The sequence below is a fragment of the Eumetopias jubatus genome, unplaced genomic scaffold, assembly GCF_037043125.1.
Source record: "Eumetopias jubatus isolate StellerSeaLion01/CBP00866 unplaced genomic scaffold, mEumJub1_p1.0 scaffold_14, whole genome shotgun sequence".
In the NCBI taxonomy this organism is placed as follows: domain Eukaryota; kingdom Metazoa; phylum Chordata; class Mammalia; order Carnivora; family Otariidae; genus Eumetopias; species Eumetopias jubatus.
Window position 1 is genome coordinate 33,186,966 of NW_028274820.1, and position 18,657 is coordinate 33,205,622.

Here is an 18,657-nt window from a genome sequence, read left to right on the forward strand (position 1 = left end):
ACTTCAGTAACTGTGTAAGTAAAACTTAAGCTTTTTATCTACTTTGGGAACCTACTAATTTGCAAAGACCTCAGCCATTCACAGCCTCAAACCAGCCACTTCTAGCTGGTATTTGCAAACTTAACCAGCTCTGGAAAGAACTCATGTTTCCCAGCTGTGAAAACAGATCTGCCAGTCTTCCTTCATGGGCGAACCAAAGTCCAGGACATGACAAATTTCCTGATGCAAGGTAGCTGCCGAGTAAATGTTCAGTAAGTGAGCCGAAGCTCTCCCAGTGCAGCTCCTCCTGAACTGAACCAGTTTTGCTTCTGCTGCATTACTTAACCTGCATAGGATTTCCTGGTATTTCTGTGGCCTGGGCATTGGTACTGTTAGTTTATTATCCTTTACTAACTGAACATGAACATATTCTGGAAAAAAATAAGTTTTACTTTTGTCCTAAAACACGGCATCTCAAACTTCCGTATCTAGAACTGTTACGAGGAGCACACATACTCCTCTGGTAATGTTTTTTGAAAGGTGACACTGAAGCTACGGAAATACATAATTAGGTATGTTCACGGTATTTTGTGACATTATGTAAGTTTTTAGTTTTATAGGATCTTTTGGTATCATTCTTCAAGGGCAATTACATATTTGTTATTTTATCTTAACTTTCAGGTAAAGAAGACACTCCCTCATTACTCGGTCTCTGTGGATCTCTAACATCAGTGGCAAGTTACAAATCTCTAACGAGTCTCAAATCTAATGACTACCTTGCAAGTCCCACAACAGAGATGACGAGTCCAGGCTTAACTCCATCCTGAAAAATTTTATGTCAAAGCCAGAAGTTTTTATGTTGCAAATGTTCTATTTACATAAGTTTGACTGCTGGGAAAACCTTTGGAATTTTATATTGTTCTGGCACATGTCTGGAATTCTATTGCTTCTATTAGAGAATTCAGTGCACTCCACGTGCCCTTCTGAGTGAAAATGATCCTGCCATTTTAAGATTCTTATATTTGTCACTGAGGAAGATTAAAAATGGATAGGCTTAAAAAACTTTCAAATATCCTCTAAATTAATAATCCATTGCAAATTGTGATGTATATTTTTCAGCTGATTTTCATATATTTAAATGTACCATAATCGCCAGAGACTGAGTTCAAGGTTTTATTTCAGAGACATAAGCTAAGTATTTTCTTTTACTCTTTTATTCAAAGATTACATTTTCTAAAAATGACTTAATTTCATTTTTCATTCATTTCTTCCTAGGTTCTGGTGTTTAAATGCCTTGTTTTTCATATGAGGAGGTTCTCAGCTGGTTTCATAGTGGCTTACTCAGTTTTTCTTTAAGTTATCATTTGGTACAACATTTATAAATTTTGTAGGAATGTGTCTTTAGGCCATTACTAAATTTGTCAGGGTCATAGGGAAAGTATTTTACACCATTTTGGTAAAATGAATAAATCGTTTTCCCAAGATTTTCTTAAAGGGTTATTTAAAAATATCAAATATTCCTCAGTAGTTGGAAACATTTAAAAACGTAGAACAGATGTTGGAAAGTATTTTATTAGGAAAGATTCCGAGTTCATTTAAGGATTTGAGAACCTTCAAGTAAGGATCAGTAGAGTCTCACCATACTCAACAGTACGTCTGACATAACAGTGCTGTTTTGTTCTCCCTTGTGTGCAGCAATGAATCATGCCATGTTAATGTTAAAAACTGATGTTAATGTTCGAAATCCCTGCACATCTACAGGTAAAAAAAAATTAGTTTTCTTTTTAAAAAAGTTATGCGCTATAAAATCTTTTTGCAGTTTTTGGAACTATATATTTCATCCATCAAAATCCCACCATATTGAAAGAGAAAACGTATGAAGTGTATTTTCTAATAAGTGCTATGAGGAAAATATCAGTTGTGCCAAAGAAGTTTTATACATTGTTTACATGAAGAGGACACAATATTTAATGGGGACTTCATACGCTATTTTTGTTTATTAATAAAACACTGCATTCAAACTCAGTAGCTTAGACACGTAGGAACAGTGTTTCCCCTACAATTTATTTTATTCAGAGGAGGCAAGAGCGCTGAACTTATTACATCATTCTTTGTATTAGAAATGTAGGAGTGTGGTGGTTCTCTGCAATATTTAGAGCTTTATTCTCATAATTCGGGATTTAAGATAATAATAATTCGGCCAGTCTTATATGCAAGACAGTTCAAAGTCATTTAAAGGACAAAGGGAGGCCTGGAAGCCATTAAAATAAGTTATTCTAGATGTACCAGAACATACTCAGAGCTTTATTCCTTTAGCTTAAGGCTTTAGTACTTGTTAAAATGCAAATATTCTTGAAAAATGGTACCTTTAACAATTTACTGATACCTACTTTTAATTCTGCATACTTTCTTATGAGTGAGGTACCCAAAGCAATTTTTAATGAGCATGGGGATGGAAGGAAGATACAAAGTGAGGACAGTGGAAACCTTGGGAGGAGGGAGTAGGAAGTGGCTAAGGAGGGGAACTTGAAAATTTTTAGGTTGGCCTTAAGCAATTGTTGCTTTCCTAAAAAACGATCAGAATGTTTAAAATGCTTTATCATCCATGGTCCACTCTCACCTGACATTTATTTCCTCAGTAATTAAAAAAAATCATTAAATTTTTTTCCATACATTTTATAATATAGGAAGGAAATTCAAGATTCCATAATTGACATTTTCCAGATTTGTCTAATGCATACAGTAACTTGTGCATCTTAACATACTGCCAAATGCAGATTTAAACATGACATCTGAGGATCATGACTTTTCCTCCTTTCTTGGAGCTCTTGGTATAAAGTTCATCTGCTAATGTGAATTCAGGTTTCTATACATTTCATTTCACACTAGTTATACATGTAGCTAATGTTTGCATGAGGAAACAATGTATGTCTCAATCTTTAATTTTAGATGGTAGTGTTTACTGTTTACACACCCTACCCAAAACAGAATGCTGAATTATATGCTAATAATTCCATGTGTATTTTGTTGCCTTGATGTACTATATTTGTTGCATGTATATTAAACGTTTTGTACCATGCAGTAGTGCTTATATTTTTACTTTCAAGACAACTTACTGGATTCAGCTGTACACTGTACTTTTTGTTTTAGCAAATACGGTAAATGTATATTACTCAACACCTAAAATACTAATATGACAAAAGGTTTTGGACAAATCTTTATTTCAACTCAAATATCCTTTTATTGAAAAAAAATTACACGATCTGCTTTATAATACACAGTTATCGGTTGAAGTTGTACAATACAGTAGTGATTTTGGTAGTTGCTAACATAATTATATAAGAGCCATGTTTGTTTTCTCACCTATAAAATGGAAACATCATCTTCTCAGAACCTATGATGGCATCAAGATGATGTCAGCATTAAATGAAATTATATAAACTAAGTTATTTAAGTCGTATTTACTAGACTTACACACAGGTTTTCAAGTGGTTAAAAGTGTGTCTCAAATTGACAACTTAGGGAAATTCTTGGTCAATTCCCTCTGAAATGTCACACAACTGCTTTGAACATCAGGGCTCTTAAGTATTTTTTAATTGGTTCCCTTTGTTCTTCTGGAAGCAAAGCAGTTTTTCTTTTTTAGCATTAGTTCTTTTTAACTGATAGGAAGGGGCAGATAAAAATCACATCAATGTTATTATGGTCCCTTTTCAAAGTCTATTCTGGTCCAAACCAGTCCTTACTATTTAAGTCCCCATTTTCTATAGTGCTGCTGATTTCTCTAAAACCCAACTGAAGCTAAAGTTTCACTACATAAGACTCAGCCTTACTACATGTGACACATTCTGGTGTGTGCTGTGCTGTGCTAAACTATGCTACCCTCTTTTCTTTTCAGTTAAAATAATTGCTGGTCTTGGGGGGGCGGGAAACCAAACCCAACTCTGTAATTCTTAGACCTGTGCCAAAAATACTTGCTTGGTTTCCAGTTGCTTTCCTGTTTTTCCCTCCTTGGGACTAACTTCCGTTGCCTGACTGAGACTGCCCTGTCCAGGTACGTTTAATTGTCTTCATCTTAGCATTTCCCGACAGTCCCTGCAAGCTCAGTGGAGAATCCCTCAGCGCTCCCAGCGCTCCCTCTGCAGCCCTCTGTCAATCACAGCTCAGCCAGCTTTGTAGCCAAGTGAGTATCTGAAGCACTTCCTATCTCCAGTGCTTCTTAAACTTGAGGCGGCCACGGAAAAGATCAGAGATGTCAAATGATAGGTTAAAATTTATTTAAAAAGTTTGTTTTGGAAAAAAAATGAAAACCTGATATACTAAACTTTCCCATATCCCTGGAATTCATGCTCCAGAAAGAGGGAAGAATTTATTTATTTTTAAAGATTTTATTTATTTGAGAGACAGAAAGCACAAGAGATGGGGGGAGGGTCAGAGGGAGAAGCAGACTCCCCGCTGAGCAGGGAGCCCGATGCGGGACTCGATCCTGGGACTCAGGATCATGACCTGAGCTGAAGGCAGTCGCTTAACCAACTGAGCCACCCAGGTGCCCAAGAGGTAAGAATTTAAAGGAGTCTAAGCATAGTGAATAGTTTCCTAGAAATAAAAGAAAAATTTAACTTCATATCTGCTTGTTCAAAAAGTCAAATGTGTATTATATGGAAGGTGGCAAAGATGTAAAACTTGAATTTCTTTTTAAAAAATGTACACACACATAAGGAAGTAAACGTATTTGTTAGAAAATTTCACGTAGATCGAAACTATTAGCTTTCAGAAACATGACCAAGATTATAATTTCTAGCCAAGTGCTTTTCAGTTGCTACTATTTTTTTTTGTTTAAATAAAGCATTAATGCTTCTTTACCACTTAAGTATAAAGAAAGCTTCAATTCACCCTTTTCATGCAGATACATGGCTGTAATATGTACTAGAAAAGCTACTAGGGAATTAGATTTATTTTAGGCATAAATGCTAAGAATTTTCAATAAGTGCAGTCCGTTTTGGGGGTGGGAGGGCGATGGGGATTTCCCTACTGGTATTTCTATTAAGTTGAAATATGTGACTGCTTCTTAATAATTATAAATTTAAATTTTTCTCTTTTCTACCAGTTACCAAAAAGCATAACAGAACAAAGGTAAATTTAAATTTAATACCGTTAAACAGCAGTGTTTATAAAATACAGCATTAACATAATGATTTTATATGAAAATAGCTTGAAGCACAGTGATAATTTTAAGCATAAAATACTTTAATGGAAATGTAAGTTAAAGTCATAAACATTTATGATTTTATAGATATGTATGTTAAAAATTTAAGGGAAATCAACACAGGATAAAGTAAACACAAGATTACATACTAACCCTATAGAGTTTATTTCTGACGAAACATACGAACTTCTTTTCTCCTAAAATACAAAATACATAATTCCTCTACCAACACTAGAGATCTATCACCTAACTATATTACTCTATTTTAGGAAAAAAAACCAAAACTTCACATTGTCATAGCATACACATAGACTGCAATAAAGTGCTTTTTCTTATAGGATATAGATCCTGAGAAAATAAATCAAAAACAAAAATAACAGAACATTTCTGTCCCTCCATCATAGTCCTGTTTCATTCCTACAGCCATGAGCTACATTACTGAGCCATTAGCCTGTAGTGACTAAAAGCTGTTTGTTCAAGGAAACAGTGGCCTCTTTAGTCTCTTGATGTAGCATACTAACATGAGATGTGTAAAATCAAGGGACACTGTGGAAGTACTTGTGGCTTATTCTGTGTTAATTTCAGTGTTGTTAAAAGACAACAATACGTGTGACCTCGAGAGCTCCACAGTGATACCTGGATTCCAAGACAGCTGAAACCAGGGCCCTTCCCAGGCTGAAACGTTCTTTTTACTACTCTAAATATAATGTGGTTTTCCAGTGCACACCCAAGATTCACTGTGCCAGACATTTAACACAATCAGTAAAGACTCCTTCTCTCTTGTAGAAACAGTAGATAATACAGAGTCTTTAGTCACCAAAAATATCTTTATCACATAAACAGTTATATTCTGGTTCATAAAGATAAAACAGCCATACCTGTAGGCAGAGAAATCCTAATACTGGTGAAGCCTTATCACAGCAACAGGAGGTGTAAAATAAAAAAACTAATGCATTTGAATTAAAAAAAATCTAATAGGTAATTAGGTAAATGCGAATAATGTTATTTAAAGACTGCCATCTATTATCTACTTTGTTGGAATACTTAAATATCTATGTGTATGATTTAAGTGTGAGTTAGAGACAGGAATTTTTCTTCTAGACTCTGCACATCATTCAGCACACAATTCAAAATGTTCTGATATATCTGACACATTCCCAATGACGTTATACTGAAATCTGTAATATCAAACTCTCAAGAGATTATCACTTTCAGTGCTAAGGAATAATTTTTCTTTTCTTTACAGGAACATTTAATGGTGTGACTTCTGGAATATCTTTTTCAATATCTCAAAAATCAGAGTAACAGAATTTATTTTAAAATTAGGGTTATGATTCAGAGGCAAAGTAGAAATTACTGCTCATTTAAATCATAAGAAAGAAATATATAAAACCATTTTAAGATAATGGTGAAAGAGTTTTTGCCCAAGAGTCTCCATCTTACTATTTGGCTTTGGTTGTTAATTCAAGTTGAAACAGCATCACTAGTATTGTTGTCTTCGAGCATTTTGCTTTTGGAAAAAAGCCTTCCCAAATTCATAGGTACTGATCATAATAGCACAAGCAGGAGCAATTTTAATTAAACGGGGAATGAGGCCTGAAAAGAGAATAGAAAAAAAATCAGAACAAATTTTACCTTATGTTTAAAAAATATAATTTTTAAAAGAGATTTTATTTGAGAGAGTGAGAGCACAAGCGCACGCATCAGCAGAGGGAGAAGCAGAGGGAGAGGGAGAAGCAGACTCCTTGCTGATCAGGGAGCCCGATGCCAGGCTCGATCCTGGAACTCCGGGATCATGACCTGAGCTGAAGGCATATGCTTAACTGACTGAGCCACCCAGGCATCCCTAAGATGTTTGCTTTAATATCATAAATGTGGTATGTTTTCATAAATGGGGAATGTTTTCAATAATTTCCTGCTTAAAGTTAATTTAGGAAGATGACAGATGTAAAAGTAACCATTTTATTCAACAATTTGGTAAAGCACGTATTTTTACCTGTAAATAATCCTGCAAATCCATTCTTAGCAACAATGTTCTTCATGATAGTCCAGGTTGACATAGGCAAAGGCATAGAAACTAAATGTTAAAGAAATAATACTTTATAAATTATCCCTTAATAACTTATAATACACATAATACACATAAAAATGTTTGACCTTTGGGCATGTATAATCATTATAATAAGAACAGATCTATTTACCTAAAATTTACCCAAAATCTTATTTCTAACAATTGGATTCATTAAAAAGAATTAGAAGAAGGTCTTTAAGGTGTATACAACTGGATATAATCAAGGGGGAATATACAGACGGAGTCTCTGAATTAAGTTTCTTAAGCTTGGTGGTGGGTAGTATCCTTTATACATATTTCCATGCCTTAAAATGAAAAATTTAAAAGATGTACAGAAATTTTCATGGGGTCCCCAAAGCCAAACAGAAGCCCTGATAACCATTTTTCATTACATTTTTATTGCACATCTTTCAAAAAATGTTTTTTTCCTAAGAAGTTCTGAAAAGAATAGCTCACTCTCCCTAGGGAGGTCTGTCTGCCTTTATTAAAACCTTTCTGAACAGATGTGCCAGTCTCTCTCTTTTTTTTTAAAGATTTGTCTGACAGAGAGAGACACAGCGAGACAGGGAACACAAGCAGGGGGAGCGGGAGAGGGAGAAGCAGGCCCCCCGCTGAGCAGGGAGCCCGATGCGGGGTTTGATCCCAGGACCCTGGGATCATGACCTGAGCCGAAGGCAGACGCTTAATGACTGAGCCACCCAGGCGCCCCTAGATGTGCCAGTCTTGATATCAATCTTGTCTCCTCCAAAGGGCAGACTTAGCCTTTTTTTAAACAAAATTCTGCATTTTTATAAAATTTGATGAAAAAAATATTTCAAACTGTACAGTCACTAGAAGTACATTTGGCATCTCCAGCCTTTAATTAACAGTAACGTCTCTCTTATTTGCAACCACTCAAATATCTTAAAGTAAAAAACTATTTTTTAAAAACAAAAATAGATGTCACTGATGTTCAAACACACAGCTATGAATGAGCTATTCAAAGCTATGCACAAAGTTTACTTACCTTCATTTTACACAGTGATTCTAAGCAGCTGCCTTAGGTCCCAGATTACTAGATCAGTGGGTAAAAAAGGAGTCTGCTAGGAAGCAGGCACACTACACCACGTGAACACTGTGACAGCTGACACACTGAGGTTATCAAAGTCTTGGTTTGAGATCAGCTGGATGAGAGGCAAACACTGCTACAGTAACCCCATTAGCTGCTCAGAGCTGCATTTATAAGACTATGATAGTCAATGTGAACGTGGATGACAAGTCGGAGTCATTCAGAAAGATTGAGCTATGTATTATTAAGCATGCCCAGGGGAAAAAAAGAAAAGGTTGGAGAAAGACAGCTTTTAAAAATGGCTTTTTAGAATTTTACCACTTAATGGCATGGGCTCATTATCTCAAATCTCATTTGCAGAAATACCAGATTCTCTGACCATGAAGATAAATGAGGTTTTGTGATTTATTTAAGACGCTATATGATCAATATAAATCTGTAGGTATAAAGATAATAACTACAGCAATCCAACAGGACGGAGGCATTTTTGAAACCAAGACAAAGTATTTATGAATGAAATTTAACTTTCTAAAGAAAGTTAATGACAAAAATTTTATATGACAAGTCGGCAACTTCTTCATGTTTAAATTATTCCATTTACATTTTGGAAACAACTAGTGAAAGAAAGGAAGCCCAGTAGCCAGGTATTTCTGATCTTGTAGAATTCAAGATCCAAAGTGGTCCCTATTTAAATAGCAGGGTGCAATCAGTGCAGAAGAGAATGGACAGAAAGTGTTACCAACTGAAGGTAAGCCTCGGTCACACACTCATCAAATCTCCAAAGTATCTCCTGCCTAAAGTTCCAACACTCTAGAGCTATTCCTACAGGTAATAAGTAACTTCTTACGTTGTAAGGAAACACTGGTTATTTCATATTTCAAGCATAGACAACAATAAAAGAAACACTCATTTACTGACCATCCACATGTATCAAATCCTAGCAATTATGCAGCAAATATATTCCCTCTCAGTATTCTTCTTCCTCTTTCCTGAGAGGTAAACACTCTCTTGTCTTTCTTTTTTCCTTTATCTTTCTCATGCTTGTGTTTAAACTTTATTACATCTGAACATATCCATAAATAATATATACTCTTGCTTATCATGCTCTTAAACTTTGTATAAATACTATCACACTGCACATTTGTACATTAGGATTATCCATATTGGCAATACAGCTATATTTGATTTATTTTTTATATGGATTATCACAGTTTGCCCATTTCCTTGCCAGGGACTATTTTGGTGCTTTCTACCTTTTTGAAGAATCCTGCAGTGAGTATCCTTGTACACGTGCAGACGTTTCTCTAGGGTACATATCAAAGGTGGAAAGCTGCTTGTTCCTTTTTTGAGACTGCCAGATTATTTTCCAAACTCAGACTCCCACCTGCCCGGCATGAGCACTCCCGCCAACAACCCAGTGCATATCAAATGTCCTCTCGCTGCCCTTCTGGTTGGCATCGTCCGCATGACTACTAAGATGGAGCCTTTCTCTTCACAAATTTGTCACATATAACCATTTTTTAATGGTTTTAAAATTTCTGTTGAAGTATTTTAAAATACTGAATATGTTCATAGAAAAAAATTTAACTGCAACTGTCGAAAACAGGTGGATCTGAGCTAGGTTTAAAAACCTGAAAGGTGACATTAAATTTTTTTAAATTATAAATGATGGGCTCATAAGTGAGGAAATAGTTGTCTCTATTATGAAATCTGGCACTCACTACATCCTAATATGTTTCTTTTCCATTACATTATGAGCTGTTTGAGGACTTAGAGACGGCCTCACTAGTCTATATAGACCAGCATGGTGCACTCAAATCAGGAGTCGACTAATGGATGGGAGACATGGTCAAAGTGCGCTGCTACAGAGATCATATTCTTACAAGGAACTCAGCATCATTTTCTATAGAACACTTATTTTTCTTTTTGCTTAGAGGTAATGGATTTGCTGTAGCTGAGCTACAGAGTGGAGAACGCCTCCACTCTTTGGTGGGTTAAAAAATGATAAAATGAGAAAAAATAGGGGTTGTTTATCACTCAAATCAGAAGTGTAGTTTGCAGTAAAAGCATATCTTGCTAAATATACCTGGTTTGTAGCTGAAGCAGAGTAACAGGTAAAAGTGACCAATGATAACCATACAAAATAAAGACCTAAGACTTATTTAAGGTTTCTCCTTTGGGGTTTACTGGAGAAACACTAGAAAAAAAAGAGTGATAGGTAAGAGTTGAATCTAGTGAAAGAAGATGCCTCCTTGATGCCAGTCTCAAGGAGGATGTACAATCACTATCACCTAGGGAACATTTTCAGAATACACAAGTTAAGAGTCCCAGGTTAGGTCTTTATGACAGTCCACTGGCGGTGGTGCCCAGCTTTAGATGTAATGAAAAAGCACCCCAGGTGACTCCAGTTAAGTGGCTCTCAGAAGAGAGCCACTTAGAGCATCAGAATCTAACTGTAGAGATTCCCATCTTTTCCCTATCGCCACGAGTCATGAATCACACCAAAGACCATATTCCTACTAAATTAAACACTTCACGTAATAGAGGAAACAGGAATTCTGATGAGTTGGAAGGGAGAATAAAACAAAATAATTTTGAACTATCAGGGGAGAACAGATAGGGCTTAGGCAGCTAGAAGGCTCCCACCCAAAACAGAAGTGGGAAGAACCCTGATAATAAACTTTATTACTTTTCAGGTTTTAGTTAGCTCCTATTACAAGAATGGACTAAGAGTCTGGAAAGTCAAGGACAAAGTAGTCACTAATATTCATCAGATTCAGGTGTTTGTTAACAGTGTTTCTTTCAACAATTGTAATACCTATTTTACTTGTATAGAGAATATGCTGGTGGGTTTGAACAATAGAACAATTTATTAACATTATTATAATAGATTTATCAATCATGAGGTTTACATGACACATTTTTGTAATAGATAATTTCCAATGGATTTGCCACACCTTCTATAGATAATAATGACAGAGGAATCTAGCAGAAGCTCCTTAGAGTGTACTTTTGTTCTAGAAGAAATTACAGGTTATAAAGAGGTAAACATAGGATAACAGGTAGGAAAAAACCGTATCAAAAGGAAGGGAAGCTAAAAAACATTAAGACTGAAATGTATACACAAAACTAATGAAACAAAGCACACCAAGAGAAAAAGCATTCCCATGAATTTCCTATCCTTCACCCTAATTTGTCTAGATTTATTTGAAAGAATAGTTATATAGTACGTAGTTTTCTCTTTAGCAGGTATAAGACTTAACTGATGGCAGGCAAAATATATAGATTTTTAAATTTCTTAAGTTTTGAAGGGAGTTGAGAGTATTTTTTTCTCTGGGCATTCCATTCTAACAGTATAGTAGTTTCAGTTAAAGCAGCAGAGGTTGAAAAAAAAATCTTATTTTTCTTATTTAGATAGTCCCATCTGGAAAGAAAAAACCGATCATGGCATCTTGAAAATGTTTTAAATTACTTAAACTTACTTTTATGACTTTCATATGTCCAAAGTTGAGTCTGCTTTTGTGTTTTTACCACATCGAATGGCAAAGTTGCAACAGCTGCAAACTAGCAAAAAGTACAATTAATTTAAATCTACCTTTAAATTTTTTCTTAATATTTTTATATTCTTCTAAGGTAGCACATTATTGAAGTTTAAAGAATGGAATCATAACTAAACTTAAACTTAAGATGAAACCAGACACATTCAATGAGAAGTTTTCATTTGGTTCCAGTAGGTCAACACCTCACTCTAGGTCATCACAAATTCATTTTGTAAGTATGTGGAAATAAGAAAACTCTGTGGCCAAGATCATGATGATATGAACCTGCATAAAAGACCACTACACAGCTTTACATTACGTGGAGGAGTGGAAATAGTGAACTCTCTACTACCTAAAAATGGTCATTTGAGATTCCTCCCTTCTGACTCTAATTTCTGTTAAAATTCTTTGTTTTTTTCTTTTTTTTTCCTGTTAAAATTCTTCTAAGAAATACTTAGCCAAAGAAACAGGAATTAGCAGCAGAGGATGAAATGACTTCTACTCAATCTGATTATATATATGAAATAACAAACACTCCATGAAATATTACCTAACCAGATATACTGGCATTAATTTAATGAACTGACAAATATTTGGTAAGTAATAAAGCACTAATTAAAATATTATAGCTGTAATGATCTAACAAATCAAAAAATTTTCAGAAAAACATAATAATGTATTTGTAATATAATAAAAACATACACACGAAGTACATTTAAAAATATTTAGTGGCTAGGGGCGCCTGGGTGGCTCAGTCTGTTAAGTGTCTGCCTTCGGCTCAGGTCATGATCCCGGAGTCCTGGGATCCAGCCCCGCACTGGGCTCCCTGCTCAGTGGGGAGTCTGCTTCTCCCTTTCCCCCTTCCCCCACTCATGCTTACTCTCTCTCTCCCTCTCTAAAATGAATAAATAAAATCTTTTTTTTTTTTTAAAGATTTTATTTATTTGACAGAGAGACACAGCGAGAGAGGGAACACAGCAGGGGGAGTGGGAGAGGGAGAAGCAGGTTTCCCGCTGAGCAGGGAGCCCGACGCGGGGCTTGATCCCAGGACCCTGGGACCATGACCTGAGCTGAAGGCAGATGCCCAACGACTGAGCCACCCAGGCGCCCCAATAAATAAAATCTTTAAAAAATAAAATATTTAGTGGCTAAATAAATGATTTCCTCAAAATAGGAGAGTCAATACTTAGAAAATTTTTAAAGCACTGCAGCCCAAAAGTGATACCTCAATAATATGAAATGCTATCTAATCTTTCATTGTTTTAATAGGACAATTACCATTATTCTGGAGTATTAACAAGAAAATACCAACTTACAGAACCAGACAATGCCCCTGAAGTAAAGTTGATCATAAATGTTGGTTCGTATAAACCAGATTTCGCACACAACCACTTCTTTAAAACTTCATAGTTATACCAGTACATTGCTATAAAAACAGAAAATGAAATAAACACATAATTTAGAAGTGAAATGGGGACTTTAAATATATAAGGTTATATATTAAAGGAAAAGGGAAAGTCTAACCCTGATACATCCTACTTTCTCATTGGACACACATACTAGGTGAGACTGAAAAATTCAAAGAAAAGGAACCAAGTCCTCAGAAATATTCTAGCAGTTTTATAAACAAATATACAACAGTAAAGTAGGACTTCAATTCTAAAACCTGACAAGGACAACAGAAGAAAGGACAACTATAATTCAATCTCATTCATTAACACAGGTATAAAAATTCTTAAAAAAAAAAAAAAAGGCAACCAAACCCAGAAGTATTTCATAAAACATCATATACTATGACTAAATTGGGTTATCATAAGAGGAATGCAAAGGTAGTAAATGCTAACAAACCCTTTAAATGTGAAACGCCACATTAAAAGAACCATGGGATCGTCTAAAATTGATGGAAAAGAATTTCATAAAATTCAACCCATTTTCATTTTTAAAGCAATTTCTTCGAAACCTTGAGATAACAGGAAATTTCCTTAACTAGAAAAAGGATATACATCAAGAACCCTTAGCAAAAGTAATTAATGGTGAAACAACAGAATTATTTCCTTAAGCATGAGAAAAATGATAGGGATGCAACATCATTGCTATTATTCAAAACTGTTCTAGGAAGCACAGTAAGATACAAAAAAAAATAAAAGCTCTGTTAATTAAAAATGAAGAAACAAAATAGTTACAATTTACATATTTATGTATATATAGGAAATCCAAGATAGGCAAAGTAAAATTAATAATAGTTTTAAAAGTAACTGAATATTAAATATAATCTAACACAGGAAAATTAATTGTAACACTGCACTGGCCTAAGATTTGGAATTTTTATTTTAATAGAGCTTTTAAAATAGCTACCAAAGTTGAAGGTGGGTGTAACTATAAATAAATCTTAAAAAAAAAGGTTGTATATAATATTTATGAAGAAAAATTTAAAACTCTACTAACACACTTTAAAGAAAAATTATATAATAGAGATGACATTCTTGGGGAAAAAAATAAGGTAACATCAAGATTTTTAATAATGCACCAGTAGTTTAGACAACACCAGTATCAGCACAAGCTCAGACAAACTGGCCAGCAGAACAGATGTATGCATACGTGAAGCTCTGATGGGACAGGTAACCCTGCAAATCCCTGGAGCAAGTGTGGTGACTCATAAATGATGCTGGGACAACCATCCATCCATATGAGGGGGGGATAAAGTTGAGTATTTATCTCAGTTCTTAACTGCAAATCAATTATGGATAAATGGCCAATGAAATGGTGCACAACCTCATCAATAGGCAGGCAAATATAAGTTAAAGTGAGATACCACTTTAAATTACTGGAGAAACAAAACTTAAGAGCTTTGACAGTAAAAGTACTGGTGAGGGTATGAAATGAAGGAACAGGAAGCTGGTAGGTGTACTGATCTATATAGTCACTTTAGAAAAGAATCTGACATTATGTAATAATTAAAGTGTGTATATTTATATGAACTAGCAAATTGAATACTGGAGAAATCCTTGTATGTGTACAACAAGAGTCTATTAAAAATATTCTTGTTTTTAGCACTTTCTTGTTTACTCATAAATGAGTAAAAATGAAAAAGAAGTTTCACATAAAAAGAAAAATGAAACAAGATTTTTGAGTAAAATATGCATCTTTTAAAGCTCAAAAATAGGGGCGCCTGGGTGGCTCAGTGGGTTGGGCGTCTGCCTTCGGCTCAGGTCATGATCCCGAGGTCCTGGGATCGAGCCCCGCATCAGGCTCCCTGTTCAGCGGGAAGCCTGCTTCTCCCTCTCCCTCTGCTCCTCCCCCTGCCTGTGCTCTTTCTCTCACTCTGTGTCAAATAAATAAAATCTTAAAATAAATAAATAAATCTCAGAAATAGGCAAAACTAAGTAACATATTGTTTGGCAATAATACACATGTGGTAAAACTATTTTTTAAAAATCAAATGAATGATAAAGTTCAGTATAGTGGTTACCACTGGAGATGTTGACAGCGGAGGTGAATGAATATTATGTGGTTTCATGATTTAAAAAATTGCAGTGTTCTAGTTCACAGATTGAATGGTGACCTCACAAGTGTTCATTTTATTAATATACTTCATAATTTATACTATGTTACTTATGTGTCAAATATCATATAATAAAAAAAGAAAAATTGGCCTAGGAATCTGTATTTTTAAATCACATAACTAAACACAAAATGCTGAAGAGGAATACTAATGGAAAGGGCAAGATGCATAGAGATGTGAAGAGAGCACAAGAAAAGGATTAATTCGAAGGGAAAAAAAAGGAATTTTGAAGCATGCACATTTTATAAGTTGTTAGTTTTGCACTTTCTCATGATTTTCTCCCTCTTAAGAATTCAATAATTAGCACAACCTCCTGATTTATAATAGCGTTTTACAGGATACTCATTTAAAGGGGAAGATTTTTATCTCTAATAACTGAAAAAGTAGAAATCAATATAATTCACAGGTGCTCTTAAACATTTTATATTTTGATTTGTAGTTGTTCACTTACCTTAGTAATTATCGCATTTAGGGTAAGATTAAAGGTAGTTTGTTTTATCTAAATGTGAATATATACCGATTAATAGCTTTAAAAAAATGAAACAGAAGGAAAACAGAAAGTTAGGCTTGAATTAGAAACTACCCGTCCAATAAAGACTCATAAAGATCTGAGGGCCCAACACTGAACTAGAAGTCTTGGTCACCAAAGAAGATAACTTACCTTTAGCCATAAAGGGCTTCAAATTTACTTAATTTAAAAGTGATATATATAATGAATCATTGAACACTACATCAAAAACTAATGATGTACTACATGTTGGCTAACTGAATAAAAAATAAAAAAATAAAAGTGATACATAAGACAATGCTACCTAAAATTTAGCAGATACTAAGATAAATCCTACCTGAGAATGGTACATCTCTAAGAACAGTAGGAATCCAGCCCCTCCAAAGGGAAATCCAACCATCTTCAGATACTTTCTTGCTGACAAATTGATGCAATTCTTTGTAAGAAAACTTCTTAGATTGCATCTTGGTTCTAATCAATTCTAATGGACTTATCACAGTTACTGCACCTACTAATATAAACAAGCAGATATAAGAAAACAAAAACAAAGCGATGTACTATGCAAACACACATGCAAAAATATTTCACGCATTTTATATATGTATCTTTCATTCTGAAATGTCTGCAAACCTTAAAATCAAATAATCTAATGATGCCAACATATTGGTGCACATTTTTTCTCCTTGATAAAGGTATTTCTTAAAAGCCTGCTTTCATATAACTTACTCTTTCTGGTTTCAACTCTTTAAGATTTTATTTTTTTTTAAGTAATCTCTACACCCAACGTGGGGCTCGAACTCACAACCCCAAGGTCAAGAGTCGTGTGCTCCACCAACTGAGTTATCTATAAGGAAAATGATTCAGGACTTGGCATCAATTTGACATCAACTTGACATCGGATATCTGACATCTGATGTCATTCTAAAATCTAGAATCTAAAGTCTAAACTCTCCGGTCCAAGATTCAATAGGGATGGGTTGATCCCATCTTATTCTGATGGCAATTGCTACATACTATATGACTTCTAGAGGAGAGGTATTAACAAATTAGTACAAGCTACAGTGCAAAATGTACCAATACTCTGCATTTTATACAAAATTATCTGTGACTGTCAAAATTGTAAAAAGTTTTAAACAGAAGTCAAAATGAAAATACAGTAAGTTTATTACTTACATCTGGCAACAATTCCGGCAATAATTGGTATACGACTTTCATTTTCTCCTAATTTTGATCTCAGGAGAGCAGATAATTGATCATAGCAGGTAAAATAAATAACTGTGGCAGGAACTGCCATCACTCTGTTAGAAAAACACCAACAAAAAGATTTATACAAAACTGTCAAAGGCTTAAATGTATTATTTATAAGCTAAAACTGAAAACCATAACGAATCAGCCAATGAAATCGATTTTTCTTTTATTTTAAAATTATTAGTGTTTAACTTAGGCAACAGAAAGATGTACATTAGTATCTGCCCTACAGAAGTTTAGAGTCTAGTTGTGAAGGTAAGTTACAGAGCACTTGCTCAGGTCATAAACAGGAAAAGACTAAAGACTACCTCCTTGATTTGTTCTATTGTTTCTGGTCTCCCAAAAATCTTCCTTCCCAATTACATTCACTGTAATATGAAAAATCCCTGAAGTAAAAAATACAAGAGCATTTGTAAAATATTTCTGAACTTTGGACAGAGTATCATACCTGCTTGTATCCAGAAATAAATTACAATTAATGTTGCCAGAATATATATAGTTTTGAGGAAATTCCAGTGGCATATTCTTTCAAATGAAATCATCAAAAGGGAGTTATTAATAAAATTACACACAAAGTTGCAGGCACTGTCATGTTATATATATTAATACAACAAGAAACCAGTTTATGTTTATGGTCTGACTAAGGGACATTCACAGACCATACTTTGAAATGCCTAATGTTCCACAGTGAAGATTGATGATGAGAATTTAGAAATAGAATTGACTGCCGGTCTTGGATCAGCCACTAACTTTATAACCTTAGGCACTGTTTAAAATGTATGCCTCAGGGGCGCCTGGGTGGCTCAGTCGTTAAGCATCTGCCTTCGGCTCAGGTCATGACCCCGGAGTCCTGGCCTGTGTTGGGCTCCCTGCTCAGCGTGAAGTCTGCTTCTCCCTCTCCCTCTCCCACTCCCCCTGCTTATGTTTCTTCTCTCGCTGTCTCTGTCAAATAAATCTTAAAAAAAAAAAAAAAGTATGCCTCAAAGTGACTAACTGCTCCACAAAAAAGATACATTAAAAAGAAATGAAGCGAAAAAAGGTATTACTTGGGATTTTTACATTCAGCCTTACTAGTTTATCATATTAACTCATATAATAGCTAGTTAGTAGAGAATTTAAATTATCCAAACAAGGGAAAGTATATATCACAGTATCTCCTATTATTTTTGTAAAACAAACAAAAAGTCAAGTAACACCAAGTTCTTAATTTCTGAAAATGAAAAATAAATTATGCTTGTGCACCAAAGACTTACCACAACAGGCCTGGTTGCTCAAGTCTTCTTTATCTTCAGGGGGACCTTTTGCATGTTTGACCTTTCGCCAATTCCAAGGAATGTAGCCCTTGGAATATTCCATATAATAAGGTTTTTTTTGGTATGTCTCGAGCACAAAATCAACTTGTTTAGGTTGTTTTGTGCAAATGATGTGACTTTGGTAAACATATGCTTTTTTTTTTTTTTAAGATTTTATTTATTTGACAGAGAGAGAGAGAAAGAGCA

At 34.7% G+C, this 18,657-nt stretch overlaps 2 protein-coding genes across 8 annotated transcripts in view; one reads left to right on the forward strand and one right to left on the reverse strand.

The window, feature by feature from the left end:
- The window catches only part of RUNDC3B (RUN domain containing 3B), a 121,483-nt gene extending 120,677 nt beyond the window's left edge, over positions 1-806 (forward strand). For all 6 annotated transcript variants that reach the window (XM_028120382.2, XM_088018437.1, XM_088018439.1 and 3 more), the window contains one exon: positions 661-806. In XM_028120382.2, the coding sequence (XP_027976183.1) occupies positions 661-806 (146 nt within the window). The remainder of the gene's footprint in view (positions 1-660) is intronic.
- The window catches only part of SLC25A40 (solute carrier family 25 member 40), a 63,238-nt gene that overhangs the window by 7,751 nt on the left and 36,830 nt on the right, over positions 1-18,657 (reverse strand). For both annotated transcript variants that reach the window (XM_028120401.1, XM_088018440.1), the window contains 6 exons: positions 17,084-17,208; positions 16,248-16,421; positions 13,157-13,266; positions 11,784-11,865; positions 7,179-7,259; positions 6,626-6,778 (listed from right to left, as the gene is read on the reverse strand). In XM_028120401.1, coding sequence (XP_027976202.1) covers positions 6,666-6,778; positions 7,179-7,259; positions 11,784-11,865; positions 13,157-13,266; positions 16,248-16,421; positions 17,084-17,208 — 685 coding nt within the window. In that variant the 3' untranslated portion in view covers positions 6,626-6,665. The remainder of the gene's footprint in view (positions 1-6,625; positions 6,779-7,178; positions 7,260-11,783; positions 11,866-13,156; positions 13,267-16,247; positions 16,422-17,083; positions 17,209-18,657) is intronic.